The 15,845-nt window shown below is 41.4% G+C and overlaps 1 protein-coding gene across 1 annotated transcript in view; it reads right to left on the bottom strand.

Moving 5' to 3' along the window:
- The window catches only part of KCNH3 (potassium voltage-gated channel subfamily H member 3), a 140,453-nt gene that overhangs the window by 90,112 nt on the left and 34,496 nt on the right, over nucleotides 1-15,845 (bottom strand). The window contains exons 7-9 of the mRNA XM_069758366.1: nucleotides 11,455-11,612; nucleotides 7,673-7,880; nucleotides 3,074-3,343 (exon numbers count right to left, since the gene is read on the bottom strand). Coding sequence (XP_069614467.1) covers nucleotides 3,074-3,343; nucleotides 7,673-7,880; nucleotides 11,455-11,612 — 636 coding nt within the window. The remainder of the gene's footprint in view (nucleotides 1-3,073; nucleotides 3,344-7,672; nucleotides 7,881-11,454; nucleotides 11,613-15,845) is intronic.

Here is a 15,845-nt window from a genome sequence, read left to right as displayed (position 1 = left end):
TGAAGCGTTTGTTTTTTTTAACTTTTAGGATGGTATCCAGGGTAAACATCGGGTTACTAAGCGCGGCCCTGCGCTTAGTAACCCGATGTTTACCCTGGTTACCGGCATCGTTGGTCGCTGGAGAGCTGTCTGTGTGACAGCTCTCCAGCGACCAAACAGCGACGCTGCAGCGATCCGGATCGTTGTCTGGATCGCTGCAGCGTCGTTTAGTGTGAAGGTACCTTAAGACCAATATACTGAAACCTGCAATATATGTAACCTTTTATAATGAATGCTATCAGCTGTCACAACAGTCATTTACCCCTTATCATTCTTCATATATAAAGTACACAGTATATCAAACACTGAGCTACAGAAGCTCTTTGTACTTGAATTGGTGTCTTTTTAAATGTACAGTGCCTTGCGAAAGTAATCAGCCCCCTGGAACGTTTCAACCTTTTCCCACATATCATGCTTCAAACATAAAGATACCAAATGTAAATTTTTGGTGAAGAATCAGCAACAAGTGGAACACAATTGTGAAGTTAAATGAAATTTATTAGTTGTTTTAAATTTTTGTGAAAATTCAATAACTGAAAAGTGGGGCGTGCAATATTATTCGGCCCCTTTAATTTCAGTGCAGCAAACTCACTCCAGAAGTTGATTGTGAATCTCTGAATGATCCAGTGTTGTCCTAGATGCCTAATGATGATAAATATTATCCACCTGTGTGTAATCAAGTCTCCGTATAAATGCACCTGCTCTGTGATAGTCTCAGGGTTCTGTTTGAAGCACAGAGAGCATCATGAAGACCAAGGAGCACAACAGGCAGGACCGTGATACTGTTGTGGAGAAGTTTAAAGCTAGATTTGGATACAAAATGATTTCCAAAACATCCCAAGGAGCACTGTGCACGCGATCATATTGAAATGGAAGGAGTATCATAATACTGCCAATCTACCAAGACCCGGCCGTCCCTCTAAACATTCATCTCAAACAAGGAGAAGACTGACCAGAAATGCAGATGAAACCAAAATCGAACATTTTGGCAACAATGCCAAATGATATGTTTGGCGTAAAGGCACCACAGCTCATCACCCTGAACGCACCATCCCCACTGTCAAACATGGTGGTGGCAGCATCATGGTTTGGGCCTGATTTTCTTCATCTGGTTCAAATTGATGGGAAGATGGATGGAGCCAAATACAGGACCATTCTTGAAGAAAACCTGTTGGAGTCTGCCAAAGACCTGAGACTGGGACGGAGATTTGTCTTCCAACAAGATAATGATCCCAAACAAAGCAAAATCTACAATGGAATGGTTCACAAATAAACGTATCCAGGTGTTAGAATGGCCAAGTCAAAGTCCAGACCTCAATCCAATCGAGAGTCTGTGGAAAGAGCTGAAAACTGCTGTTCACAAACGATCTCCATCAAACCTCACTGAGCTCGAGCTGTTTGCCAAGGAAGAATGGGGAAGAATTTCAGTCTCTCGATGTACAAAACTGATAGAGACATACCGCAAGCGACTTGCAGGGGTAATTGCAGCAAAAGGTGGCGCAACAAACTATTAAGTTAAAGGGGCCGAATAATATTGCATGCCCCACTTTTCAGTTTTTGAATTTCCACAAAAATTTAAAATAACCAATAAATTTCGTTCAACTTCACAATTGTGTTCCACTTTTTGTTGATTCTTCACCAAAAATTTACATTTGGTATCTTTATGTTTGAAGCATGATATGTGGGAAAAGGTTAAAAAGTTCCAGGGGAGCCGAATACTTTCGGAAGGCACTGTATTTACATTTATGTATTATGATATAAATCAGCAGGTTTCTATTACATTTTACATTATTTTCATCTTAAGGAGAATGTACTTACCGTAATTCTTTCTTTTCGATTTTTGTGAATGTCATGTCTTTCACAGCAAAGTCATGAAAACTTTATTCTAACTGGAAGAATTTGTTTCATGTTAGGTCACTTTTTTGAGAATACTTCCCGAAACTGAAAAGTGAATGCCTTGTGATACCCACAGTGCCTAATAGAGAAACACACAGCTACAGTACCTAACACAGAAATAGACAGCTGCGATACCTATCAAAGAATCAAACAGTTATAGTAACTATCAGAGAAGCTTAGAGCTATGGTCCCTATCGGAAAAGCATACATCTGTGGTATCATCAGAGCAGCATACAGCTCAAGTACCTATCAGATAATTACACAGTTATGGTACCTATTAGAGAACAATAAAAATCTTGGTTCCTATCTGAGAATCACATAGCTACAGTACATATCAGAGACATACGATATCTATCAGAGAAACACGGCTATGGTTCTGATCAGAGAAGCACATGGCTACAGAACATATCAGAGAAATACTGTATATGGCTAAGGAATATATCAGAGAAACACACAACTACAGTACCTAAGATATATTTTCATAAAGGAGTTGGTCTAACAGAGCAAGAAATATATGTGGACTTCACCTCCATGTCAAAGAAATAATGTGTGTACAGTTATTCAGTTTATGACTGTAAAGCAGCGGCCAGAGAGAGTAAGAGTATGGTAAAATTGTAATATAATGGGTATTAGAGGCTTATTCTCTAGGATTTTAATAGAATTTTAGAAAAACCTTGGCATAGGTTGTAGAAATGAATACAAAAGAAAAGAAGTTTGTTATGATATTGGAACAGTGTTGCTTTTCTACATCTAAGTGTATTTTCACACTCGACAGATTAATTGCAGACATTTCTGGGGCTGAAATCTGTTCCATACATCTGAATGGGTTTCTTTTGGCAGGAAGCACATGGATTTCTGCAAGGGTTGTTCCAATTAATAGGACAGTCAAATCAATTTCTTCAACAAATCTGGCATTGTGTGAGTGTACCCTATTTAGTATAATTTATGAAAATAAAACTAGAACATACAAGTAGCACGAATTCAGAAGACTAGCTATGCCAAAATCTGCTAATGTTCAATAATGTCATAAAAGAGCTTTGCACACGCGTATGTTGACTATGAATGAATCTCTGAAATATACATCTTCCCAAATTAATCTAATGTTTTCAAGTACCCCAGTAACAAAGTATGAACTTACCTCCTATTAGCATGATGCAGATAGAGAAGATTTTTTCAGTGTCTGTGTTAGCCGATACATTCCCAAAGCCAACACTGGTTAGGCTGCTGAGGGCAAAGTATAATGATGTGATATACGAGCTCCTGGAAGAAGGTCCTCCTAATAACACCAATCCAGTCTCATTGGAGGATTCCTCACTGTAATTGGTTTGAGCTGGTAATACTGTGGTAATATTTTTTCTTCCTATGTAATAAGGAGTTTCCAAACGTCGGGCCAATTCTTGTAGCCAACCTGAAAAATAGAAGAAAGATAGAGCTGAAATACTCTGGTATTCAACTAACTTAGGCTGGTTTCATGCTTGGCTGGTCTGATTTGCGTTTGGCTGGTCTGCATATGGCTGCATACATCCTCCCTTAAGCTCCGCCTATGCTACGCCTACTCCCGCATGCGTCATGCATCGTCCTGCGTACCTATCTTTAACATTGAGTACGCAGGGACATGTGTGGCACCCCAGGGTCCTGGTCGTCACAGTAGCATTGCTTCCCTCACGGGGGAGGTGATGTTGATGTTACGTTTGGAGGCAAAAAGGGATAACTGTCACCAGGTACACACAAGCATGCAACACATTCACACTCCAGGACACCAGGGGGAGCTTTTGATCCCATTTACTAGGTGAATCCCCATATATCTGGTTGTTTTGGAGGGAAAGGTAGGAGAACAGTTCTTGCCAGGAAATAGACTGGATCAGTCTGAGGCAGAAGAGGGTTTACGGAGCAGTGTAGCCACAGTGCTGCAGCTCCTGGAATGAGACATACAGAAAGCCGAATACATTGCAGTAAGCGTGTAGGAGAGCGAAGCACAGGAGAGGATACCAGCGGGAGACCAGCCACGAGCAGGCTGCCTCCTTCTGAGGCGCAGAGACCGGTAGCCGGAACACCGAGGTTGTAAGGCCCTCTATGACTTACATCAGAGACCGGTAGGACAGCTGAACTTCATGTTACCTGTCCGCCTTAATACCCAGGAGACACGGTGACATCTTTAGAGCCGGGGACGTTCTAGAGTACGGGGGACAAAGCGAGAGAGAACATCTGTGAGGACCTTATCTGAAGCCATAGGCAGTAAGTGACTACAACACCATGGTGCTAGAGGAAGGCTTTGATTTCCACCTGGACATGGGGACTCCTAATTGCCTCCAAGCCGGCCGGACCCTGCCTGCCCTGTGATCTGGTGCCCTGGACTGTGGGTGCCTGAAGTCTTCAGTAAACAAGGTAAAGAGACTGCAAACCTGTGTCCTCGTTCTTTACTGCACCATTCACCATCTTCCATCTACTCACCGGGAGCCCTGGGGATATACTTCACCTGTGGGAAGTTATACCATCTAGCTGCCATAACATCACCCCAGAGGACCCCTAAAGCAGCGTCGGTCCCCACTGACCAAATACCACAGGTGGCGTCATGAACATAAACTTTATTCCCTTTAAAGACTTTTCCCTTTTAACATTGATGCCCAGGGCCACGGACTGGGTCGCAGCCACCGTGACATCCCCCTCTGCGACTTGAACCCGGTACCGAGTACCCCACTGCCCTGTGAGCGCATCACATGTGTTGTATGCGGACATGTCCGCATGCAGCATTTTGACGTGCCCGCCGACTGCACAGGAACGCAACGCAGGACGCATGTGGAAGTAGGCGGAGTTTAAGGGAGGATGTACGCAGCTATACGCAGTCCAGCCAAACGCAAGTGTGAAACCAGCCATAAGTCTTATGTATAAAAGGCATAGGAAAGTCCATCCAAATACAGAAGAAAATGGAGCAACCATTTCTGAAACATTGCTACAGTGTCATGCCCTCAGCTGCGGGCCCGGTCTCTCATGGACAGGGAAACCGGAGCCTATCACGCAGCTCCACTGGTACTGCTCACCCTATCCGTGGCTCCAGACGATCGGCGGCTCCTTTCTCTGCTAGGAACCTGCATCCCCTTGGCAGGTCTCCTAGAAATGCTCTTAGGAGGTGTGCCCCGCTTCCTGCACATACTTAAAGCACCAAGGCACATGTTCTCAATTAGGGCTGTCTCTGCTGTGATGCTTTGTGCATAATAGGCATCCTCCTCTTAAGGGAGGTACCTGGGCAACATGTTCATCCTTAGGATCGTTGCCTCTGGCTCAGGCCACACTCTGCTGTGCTCTGAGATTGGAAGTCTGTGACTTTGCACTATATTAATATCTCTTTCTCCACAGAATCCTCTGCTGGCACTTCCCTATCCTGGATTCCTCTGGGATCTATCCAGATACCACTACCAGCTGGATCAGTCTTTCCAGGATTACACGGAACTCCCGGGATTTTCTCCATTGACAGTCTTTGCTATCTGGTCTGTATGGATTGTCTCTCTGGTCCGGGATTCAGTGTCGTGATCCAGAGGGTCCTCCGCTCAGACACCTTTTCCCGTTTGTTAAACTTCCTTTAATAAATATATTTGATTTCATGAAGCTCATTCTCCTGTCTCTTGAGTGTTGGGTATACAGCTACCAGTGCACTAGAGTCCACTATACATCTTCACGCCCTGTGGACATAACTTATAGTCTCCCATTTTTTCTGCATTTGGATGAACTCTACCAAGACAAAAGACTCTTGAATGGAGTGACCAGGAGGAATACAAGTTGCAGCTGTCATGTATCCTGACCTAGGAGGCACTTCTCCTGTTTATATTAGGGCTCATCTAATATTCTTCATTTTCCCTTTTCAATTAAAAAAAAGGCAGAAAAGGTTTAATAAGTATGTCTGACTTCATGTGATCAATGGTCATGCACTAAGGGACCCTCAAACCTAAACTTCTGTGCTAGATGTGTTTTTTTGTTCTATTTGAGTACTTAAAATAAGTGAAACTCAATTATCTAAGAAAAACAAGTTAGATATTAGAAGCAGTGTCATTATTTTGCTGTTATGCATTATATGCATGTATATTATACTTACTTTCACCATGCAGTTTCCACTAATTGTATAATTTGAGTCTTACTTAGCCTTTTATTTGGGGTACAAACTTAAATTTGGTTCCTCAAAACAATTTATTGTCTCTGTTAAGACCTTACAAAACAATAGACGGTCAACTGGGTATCATTTTTAGGAAAATTTGTATGAAAATACAAAGGCTGACGAAGACTCTCTTTTGACTCTAAATTTTAGAAAAATTCTTCACCAAGAATAAAAGGACTATCTTGGTGCCTTTAATATGTATGGATTGCCTAATACAGTGATTCTCTACCCCAGTCCCGACAATCCCCTAACAGATCATGATTTCAGGATATCCTAGAGTAAAAACCATTTTCTGATGCCTTGTTAATAATTACATCACTTGTGCAATACTAAGGAAATCCTGCAAACCTGTTCTGTTGGGGGCCGTGAGGACAGGAGTAAACAATTACTGGTCCAAAAGACAAGTTTTCTGTCCAAGACATGGCCTTCATAAAGAGAATTTCGATTCAGTAGGTAAGGATCATTCTAGAGTTTGTAAAACTGAACCATAATACTTCCACAAGGATTAAAGTAAGATATATAACCTTGGAAAAAAATCAAAGAACTCCATATTGAGTTTGTCATAAATAGCAATAAAAATTAGATCTTAGCCCTTGGCCTAGTGGTGACCAATGCATGATAAAGCACTAAAAACCTGCTCACAGGCTGTCATTACATACGGTATATTTCTTGTCTACAGGTTTCCATTTCTAGCACTGGTACATCCAGTATAAGGAAATCCACACAAAAAGAACGCGTTCAGTATTTAGTCAGTATTTTACATCAGTATTTGTAAGCCAAAATCAGTGGGTGATAATGCAGAAGTGGTGACGTGTTTCTATTATACTTTTCCTCTGATGGCCCCACTTTTGATTTTGGCTTATTTTGGCTGTGATTCATACAACTGTATTTATTTCCAAGCGCTGTGAACAAAAAAGGACTAAAATTAGTGTAATTCAACTGGATAGTTCAGATGACTTTTTTTTCACAGGACAGAATGTCTGCGTGAAAAAAAAATGCAGCATACACTAGTCTCTTTTGGGTTTTGAAGGGCACCTTGCCTTTTCAAGTCTATAGGTGCGCAATGGAAAAAATTGGATTGCCTACAGATCAATCGTATAGCATCGCAGTTTTACAAGTACATTGTAATTACTAACATAGGAATCTGTTTTTGGTCTTATAAGTTTTATTCACTGCTGATGGATAAAAACAAATGCCATAAGAATGCCCTACAGATGACAATACAGATGAAAAATTGTCTGTCTGATTTTTTATATGCGCGTGTGAACTTAGCCAAATGTTGCAAGGAGCTCCACTTGCCTAACATTTCTTTTCATACAAAAGTCTAAAAAAAATAAATTGTACACTTTTTCAACCTTTTCTAAACAATTCTAACCAGGAAAAGAAGAAGAGTACCTACTGCTGAAATGCAATAGAAAGCTATTAATTGAACTATTTTAATATGATGAACTGTGTGATAGAAAAAAAATGTAATTTGTCCTACGAAAATGAATTTATTTGAGATCCAAAAATAAAAAAAGTAAACAGAGAAGCTGTAAAAAAAATGGAGCAAAGAATAAAATTTAAAAAATCATGGATTAATAGACCTACCGATTTCTGGAACTTCTGACTGATTGCTTTCAATTTCTTGCTGACCAATGAAATACCAGACACAGGCCACCCAATGAGCCAGGAGAGCAAAGACAACCATCAACAGGCTGAGAACAACGGCACTGTACTGAGAATAGCGGTCCAGTCTTGGAAGGAGGCGCAGCAGCCGTAACAGACGTACAGTCTTTAGAAGGTGAGCCCCAAAATACTGAAGGAAGACAACACATTAACAAATACTAGAAGTGAACAGACATAAAACGTATGCGAACATATTATTGGTGTTTGTGTGTATATGCATGGTATGTATAAATATGTATGTGTGTGTCTATGTGTATATATATATATATATATATATACACATATATATATATATGTATATATATATATATATTGCATAATAATTTTGCGCAGTGCATGTATGTGGATATATATAATATATATATGACAGAGAGACATACATACATTGGGTGCATAATTATTATCCAACTTGTATTTTTGATGATGAATTCATTTATTGAACAACTGCATAGCTGTTGGTCAATCCAAAAGGTTAATGAACCTAAAATCTAAACACTTACAGTAAAAATGAGGTTTTGTCTTTCTTAGGAGAATATTTTTGTGCAGAATTATTGGGCAGTTAATGTGCGGCTTTTTATCTCAACATACTTTTTACCACATTGTTGATTATTTGCCACACAACTTTTGACAGTTCTGTGATCACTACCCAATATCTTAGTAATTTCAAGAGTGCTGCATCCCCTATAAGACTTGTAACAATTTTTGACTTTTTAGAGTCAGCTACATTTTTTTGTCAATTTTGCATAAGGAAAACAAGCTGCCTAATAATTCTGCACACCTTGATAAAGGGTGGTGATATAATTAGGCTGCATCCTCCCTAATTACAGATATACACGTCACCTGATCTGCTTCATCCAATAAGCATTCAAGTTTATACAGCACAGAGTTGAAAAATCTGCATAAAAATGATGATGTGGTCAAAATACTCAATTGCCTAATAATTGTACACAAAGGGTAAATCCGAACTATAACAAATGGAAAACTAGTAAGTGCTTTCAACGCCTCAGAATTGTCAAACCGAAATACCAAAAATGTAAATTTCCATTAATATGATACCTCAAACAACAGGTGTTTAATAATGATGAGCAAGTATACTCGTTGCTCCTGTTTTCCTGAGCATGCTCGGGTGGTCTCTGAGTATTTCAGCGTGCTCGGAGATTTAGTTTATGTCGACGCAGCCTCATGATGTTTTGCGGCTGCTAGACAGCTTGAATATATGTGGGGGTTGCCTGTTTGCTAGGCAATCCCCACATGTATTCAAGCTGTCTAGAAGTCGCAAATCATGCAGCTGCGTCGACATAAACTAAATCCCCGAGCACGTCGAAATACTCAAAGACCACCCAAGCAATCTCGGAAAAACCCGAGCAACGAGTATACTCGCTCATCACTAGTGTTTAATGAAATTTGAATGTTGTCTGGGTGGATCTTGTACAATGCATTCTATCTAAACCAGGGGTCTCAAGCTGTATTCCTCGAGGACTGGACTGCAAACCATGCGTGTTTTCAAGATTTCCTTAGCATTGCACAAGGTGCTGTAATCATTATCTCTGTAGGTGATTAAATTATCACCTGTGCAGTACAAGGAAATCCTGAAAATATGACCTGTTTGCGGCCCTTGAGGAATGCAGTTTGAGACCTCTGATCTAAATGCAGCGCCTCAGAGACCTGGTCGTTGCAGTATGACGCTCTGCCACTAAGGGGAGTGATGGTACGTCTGATGGCACTAAAGGAGTTCTCCTGACCAGGTATCACCAGAACACATTACACTTCACACTCCGGCCACTAGGGGGAGAAAAAGGCTTTATTTATTGGGCCACTCCTCACACTGGTAAAACTAGGGGTTGGGGAGGAAGTTAGTCAGAAGCTGACTGGGTTGGATTCAGGCAACATCCCGTGGCAGGGGGTGTTGCAGGGAGAAGACACAGGGGGGTCCCTGTCAGGAACCTGGCAGGTGCCTAGCGAACAGAACAGAATGTAACGGAACCGCGCCTGCACTACCTTGCGGCGGTATCCTAAGAAAGAGACACAAAGGGAAGGATATTGTGGAACAGTGTAAACGAGATCAAGCACAAAGGAGAACCAGTAGGAGTCGTGCCATGAGACCGAGGCAACATCCTACTGAGGCGCGTAGCCAGTGGCTGAAACATCGCAGGAGTAACTGACTCTAGGCCTTACTTCGAACTCCGCAGGACAGTTAATTATAGGTTGGCTGTCTACCTTAAATTTCCTACGAAGACATAGGGGGCAACAGTGGGAGAGGAGCGTCTCTAGGGTCCCGGAAGACCTCCAGGCCTTCCCGTCATACGGGTACGTCCTAGCCATAACATATCTGGGGGACGAGAAACTAGCAACATCTGGAACTAATGAGAGAGAGCTGTAGAGAACGACAAACGAGAACAGCAGTTGTGAGGACTATTCCGAATGCTCAGCAGGGTAGGACTACAACACACAGGCGCTAGTGGTAGGCAACGATTTCCATCTGCGAAGGAAACTCTGAAAGTGCCCATCGGACGGGCCGGTCTCTGATAGCCCTGTTAAACGTGCTCTGGATTGAGGATCCTGAAGTCTTCAGAGAGGCCCGGTACCGAGAACTCGTGGCCCTGTGTCTGGGGGCGCTCCATAAACAGTCCTGTTATACATGACCATACCTGTGGGCTGTGTAAAGGTAGCAGTTGACCTGGGACCTAGTGCCTAAGGGTAGCCAAAAGGCTATCATACACAGACTAACATTGTCTGAACCCGGCGGGATGAACTGACAGTCTAATATGTATGGGACTCGCAACTCTCCCTCCACACATAATGTTGGGGCTGTGAAGGACTAGCATGTCTGATTTTGGACTGACAACCTTTCTGTTATCTGGGAGATAAGCAGCCACCAGAGGCATATGGCAGCAGATGGATGATCCAAGCTCTTCAGTGCATGGAGAAATCGGGGAGATAGCTCCTAAACGATGTGTTGGCTGACAGCTATCTATTGTGCATGGGTGGAAAGTTGGGTTAGGATTAGTGATGAGCGAATATACTTGTTACTCGAGATTTCCCAAGCACGCTCGGGAGACTTCCGAGTATTTTTTAGTGCTAGGAGATTTAGTTTTTATCGCCGCAGCTGAATGACTTACATCTGTTAGCCAGCATCAGTACATGTGGGGGTTGCCTGGTTGCTAGGGAATCTTCACATGTAATCAAGCTGGCTAAGAGATATAAATCAGAGATATAAATCATTCAGCTGAGGTGATGAAAACTAAATCTCCGAGCACTAAAAAATACTCGGACACCTGAGCGTGCTCGAGAAATTTCGAGTAACGAGTATATTCGCTCATCACTAGTTAGGATCCTTCTGCCAATTTTAGAAGACACAAACATAAATAGCACATGGTTGGTGGGTTGCCTTAGTAATGATTTTGTGATGGAATCTAGAAGCTTTGTTTCGTGAAAGTTACTCTTCTACTATTGCATTTCCATACCTGCATCATAATGCATCCATATAGACACTGGCTTCATATCCTGCCACAGTTAAACATATCAAATACATTTAATAAGATCACATCTCATGTCTGGATACTTTCACCTTGTTCTTAGGTGAAAGGTCCTAGTTAGTAGAGCTGATATTTAAATACAAGTCACCGAGACACTGGAACAGTCGTGATATAATATAAACTACAGAAGGTAGACCAGATTATTAAATATAAACCACAGCGACTCACTATATTGATGTTGAAGCTGTAGAGCAGGTCCACAGGGAGGGCAGCTAGAAGATCCAACAGAAACCATGTCCTGATGTAATGGAGGAAGATAAGACGTGAAGAGAACACGACCTGTCCTGACTCACTGACGAATGTTGTGCGGAAATTCAAGATGATATCTGTCGAATGATACACTACTGTAGAAAATTCTCTATACATTAATGAAATACATTTATTTATAAACCATAAATATTGTTAAAGGGGTTGCATGGGACATCCATATTGATGACCTATAATATAAGATTGGTGGGGGTCAAACATCGTGCATCCCGGCCAAAAAGCTGAAAATGTGATAAAATTCAAGTACTCAGAACCTATTCATTGTACAGAGCTGCTATGTCCTGCTCCATACATGGCTTACATCTGGTCACTACAGGACCACATATCAGATGATCCTTGGGAGAAGTGGCTGCCAAACCCACATTGAGCTCATATAGATGATCTATCTCAGGGATAGGTAATCAATATGTAAGCTTTTTACAAGCTCTTTGATTACCATTCTCATGAGCAGTGGTGATCCATTTGCCCCCAGCGATTAGACACTTAGGCTGGTTTCACATTTGCGTTTTTTTTTTTGCGTTTTTGCGGTAAAAACGCAAAAAAAGCATGCGTTTTTCCCTATATTTAACATTAAAAACGCATGCGTTTTTTGCATGCGTTTTGACGCGTTTTTGCAACGCATGCGTTTTTTCTCTGCATGCGTTGTGTTGCAGAAATGCAACATGTAGTAATTTTTGCTGTTTTTTTTTGCCGCAAAAAAAGCATGCGTTTTTTCGCGGCAAAAAAACCTATTGATGTCAATGTAAAGCTGGTTTCAAACTTGCGTTTCAAAACGCATGCATTTTTTTAAAAAAAACGCATGGTGAAAAAACGCATGTAAACGCGTGCAAACGCTGCGTTTTTTTGATGCATACGTTTTTGCATGTGGTGAAAAAAACGCGGCGTTTTGACGTGTTTACATGCGTTTTTCCATGCGTTTGCGTTTTTTAAACGCATGCAGATAAATGTGTGACAGCTGCCAATCATCAAAATAAAGTAAAAAACCCACTATAAACAGAAAGAGCTAGGGTTAGGGTTAGGGATCCTAACCCTATCCCTAACCCTAACCCTACCCCTAACCCTACCCCTAACCCTACCCTTAAAGGGATTAGGGTTAGGGGTAGGGTTAGGGGTAGGGGTAGGATTAGGGTTAGGGGTAGGGTTACGGTTAGGGGTAGGATCCCTTTATCAATTTTATGGTGTGGGGTGGTTTATCAGTGTGTTTTTTTGTTTTGTTTTTTAAAAACGCATGCATTTTTAACGCATGCAAACGCATGTGGTTAAAAACGCATGCATTTACATAGACAGCAATGCATTTTTTTGGCGCAAAAAAACGCATGCTTTTTTTGCGGCAAAAAAAACGCCGCTAAAAATACTACATGTTGCATTTCTGCAACACAACGCATGCAGAAAAAAACGCATGCATTGCAAAAACGTGTCAAAATGCATACAAAAAAACGCATGCGTTTTTAATGTTAAATATAGGGGAAAAAACGCATGCTTTTTTTGCATTTTTTACCACAAAAACGCAAAAAAAACCCGCAAATGTGAAACCACCCTAAACGCATGCGTTTTTAAGCACATGCGTTTGTTTGCGTTAAAAACGCATGCATTTTTATAAAAAAAAAAACAGAAAACACACTGATATGCCACCCCCCACCATAAAGGTGATAAAGGGATCCTAACCCTAAAGGGATCCTAACCCTAACCCTAAAGGGATCCTAACCCTATCCCTAACCCTATCCCTAACCCTACCCCTAACCCTATCCCTAACCCTAAAGGGATCCTAACCCTAACCCTACCGCTAACCCTAACCCCTTTAGGGTTAGGGTTAGGATCCCTTTAGGCTTAGGGTTAGGGGTAGGGTTAGGATCCCTTTAGGGTTAGGGTTATGATCCCTACCCCTAACCCTAACCCTAACTATTTCTGTTTATAGTGGGGTTTTTTACTTTATTTTGATGATTGGCAGCTGTCACACATTTCTCAGCATGCGTTTAAAAAACGCAAACGCATGAAAAAACGCATGTAAACGCGTCAAAATGCCGCGTTTTTTTCCCCACATGCAAAAACGCATGCGTTTAAAAAACGCATCGTTTGCACGCGTTTACATGCGTTTTTTCACCATGCGTTTTTTTTTAAGCGCATGCGTTTTATCCTGTTGATAAATGATGGGTTTTGATTAAGGGAACACCACTTTATGTGATCACAGCAGAAACGAATATTCTGCTTCCCAGATGAAGAAACTAAATTATGGGGAATTAGTGGGGTTCTTGCATTGTAAAGTTGCTTTTATTATAAAACTAGCTGAAGAGCCCGGTGTTGCCCGGGCATAGTAACTAACTGTGGTTAGTTATAACAAATTATAATAATTATTGTCCCACTGTGACACTGCCAACCATAGCTCAGCAGGATCTGAGACCGATGGACTGCTAGATCAGCTGCTGAGCGGTGAATGGCAGCATCTGGAAGGGAGAGGTGAAAGTGCACATTTCCAGAAAAAATTGTGAACATATACTCAGTTGGACTGCAAAGTAGACATTTCACATAGTGTGCCCGCGAAGAAGCAAATGAACATTATCTCCATCATTGAACAACACAGCATAAAACAGAGAATAGTGGCAGAAACAGGTGAGCTCAGGCATTTTTACAAAATATTTAACAGGCTTTCTGTAAGAAAGATTTACCAATAAAGGTCCTAATAATGCATGCTACACCTGTAGTTTCAGGAAAATTTCTGAAACTTCTTAATTAATTTACTAATGGTGACAGAATAATCATAATTTTACTGATACCTTATTGATCACGTTAACCCTTGCTTCACCATTCAAAGTCAATGCAGAAATTCATTTGTTCCACGCAAACAAACTAATCATTACATACCGATCAATGCTAATCATCTCCTCCACTCTGCCAAGAACTGACCATCCAGATATCTACATTTCATGTGAGTATTTCAAGTACCGGTAATCAATTTTGAAGAAGCGATTCTGACCACATCTGTGGTACACTGTTGGCATGTACACCAAAAACATCTCCTAATGTATGCACTGTTGTCTCCGTGGTCACATGCAAGCCATTTGATGCAAAAGTTTTAGGCAGGTTTTGAAAAAATGCTACAAGTGTTATTAGTTATAATTTAGCAATTAGGAAAATGCAAAGTGAGTGACCAAAAGATATATCTAAATCAAATCAATATTTGGTATGACGAACCTTTTCCTTCAAAATAGCATCAAAGCACCAATTCTTCTTGGAGCACTTGCATACAGTTTTTGAAGCAACTCATCCGGGAGGTTGTTCCAAACATCTTGGAGAACTAAAAACAGATCTGTGGATGTAGTGGATTGTTGTCCTGTCCCATTATGCACCCCTAGACACTTTTGATGCTGTTGAGATCAGGGTTCTGTGGACACCAAATCGTCACTTCCAGGATTCTTTGGTCTTTACACTGAAGATAATTTTTAATGACATGTTGATGCGGAATAAATTTTGAGCCTCACAGATGGTATTGCATAACGGATAAGTATCTGCCTGTATTGCACAGGAACCTCCACCGTGCCTCACGGTTGCCTGCTGACACTCATTATTGTACCATTCTCCAGTGTTTCAATGAACAAACTACTTTCTGCCATTTCCAAAAATTTGAAATACTGACTCATAAGTCCAGAGCACTTGCTGCCATTGTTCTGCATTTCAGTTCCTATGTTTTGTGCATAGTTTAGTCACAGCCTTGTTTCCATGTCAAAGGTATGGCTATTTGGCTTCAATTTGTCTACAAAGACCACTTCTGGACAGACTTCTCCAGTCAGTAGATGGACGCAGCCGAGTCCCATGGGCTGCTGAAATTTCTAAGCAGATGGCGCTGGTTTACCGCTTCCAATTTCGAAGGGAAGAAAGCATGATGTGTTTTTCAGATACTGAACAGTTTCCTTAGTTGATCACTCTGCGGTCCACAACGATGCCTATTTGTTAATGCCCTCAATGTTGAGAAATCCAGGCAGATACTTATCCATCATGCAGGGCGCAGTGGATAGCACAGCAGCCTTGCAGCGCTGGAGTCCTGGGTTCAAACCCCACTAAGGACAACATCTGCAAAAGAGTTTGTATGTTCTCTCCGTGTTTGCGTGGGTTTCCTCCAGGTACTCTGGTTTCCTCCCACATTCCAAAGACATACTGATAGGGAATTTTAGATTGTGAGCCCCAACGGGGACAGCAACGATAATGTGTGCAACCTGTAAAGCGCTGCGGAATATGTTAGCACTATATAAAAATAAAGATTATTATTATTATTATCATGCAGTACTACTACCATGGAG

Source organism: Ranitomeya imitator, chromosome 3 (genome assembly GCF_032444005.1).
Source record: "Ranitomeya imitator isolate aRanImi1 chromosome 3, aRanImi1.pri, whole genome shotgun sequence".
Lineage (NCBI taxonomy): Eukaryota > Metazoa > Chordata > Amphibia > Anura > Dendrobatidae > Ranitomeya > Ranitomeya imitator.
The sequence above is the reverse complement of the archived record's forward strand: the minus strand, read 5'-3'. Positions and strand labels throughout refer to the sequence as shown.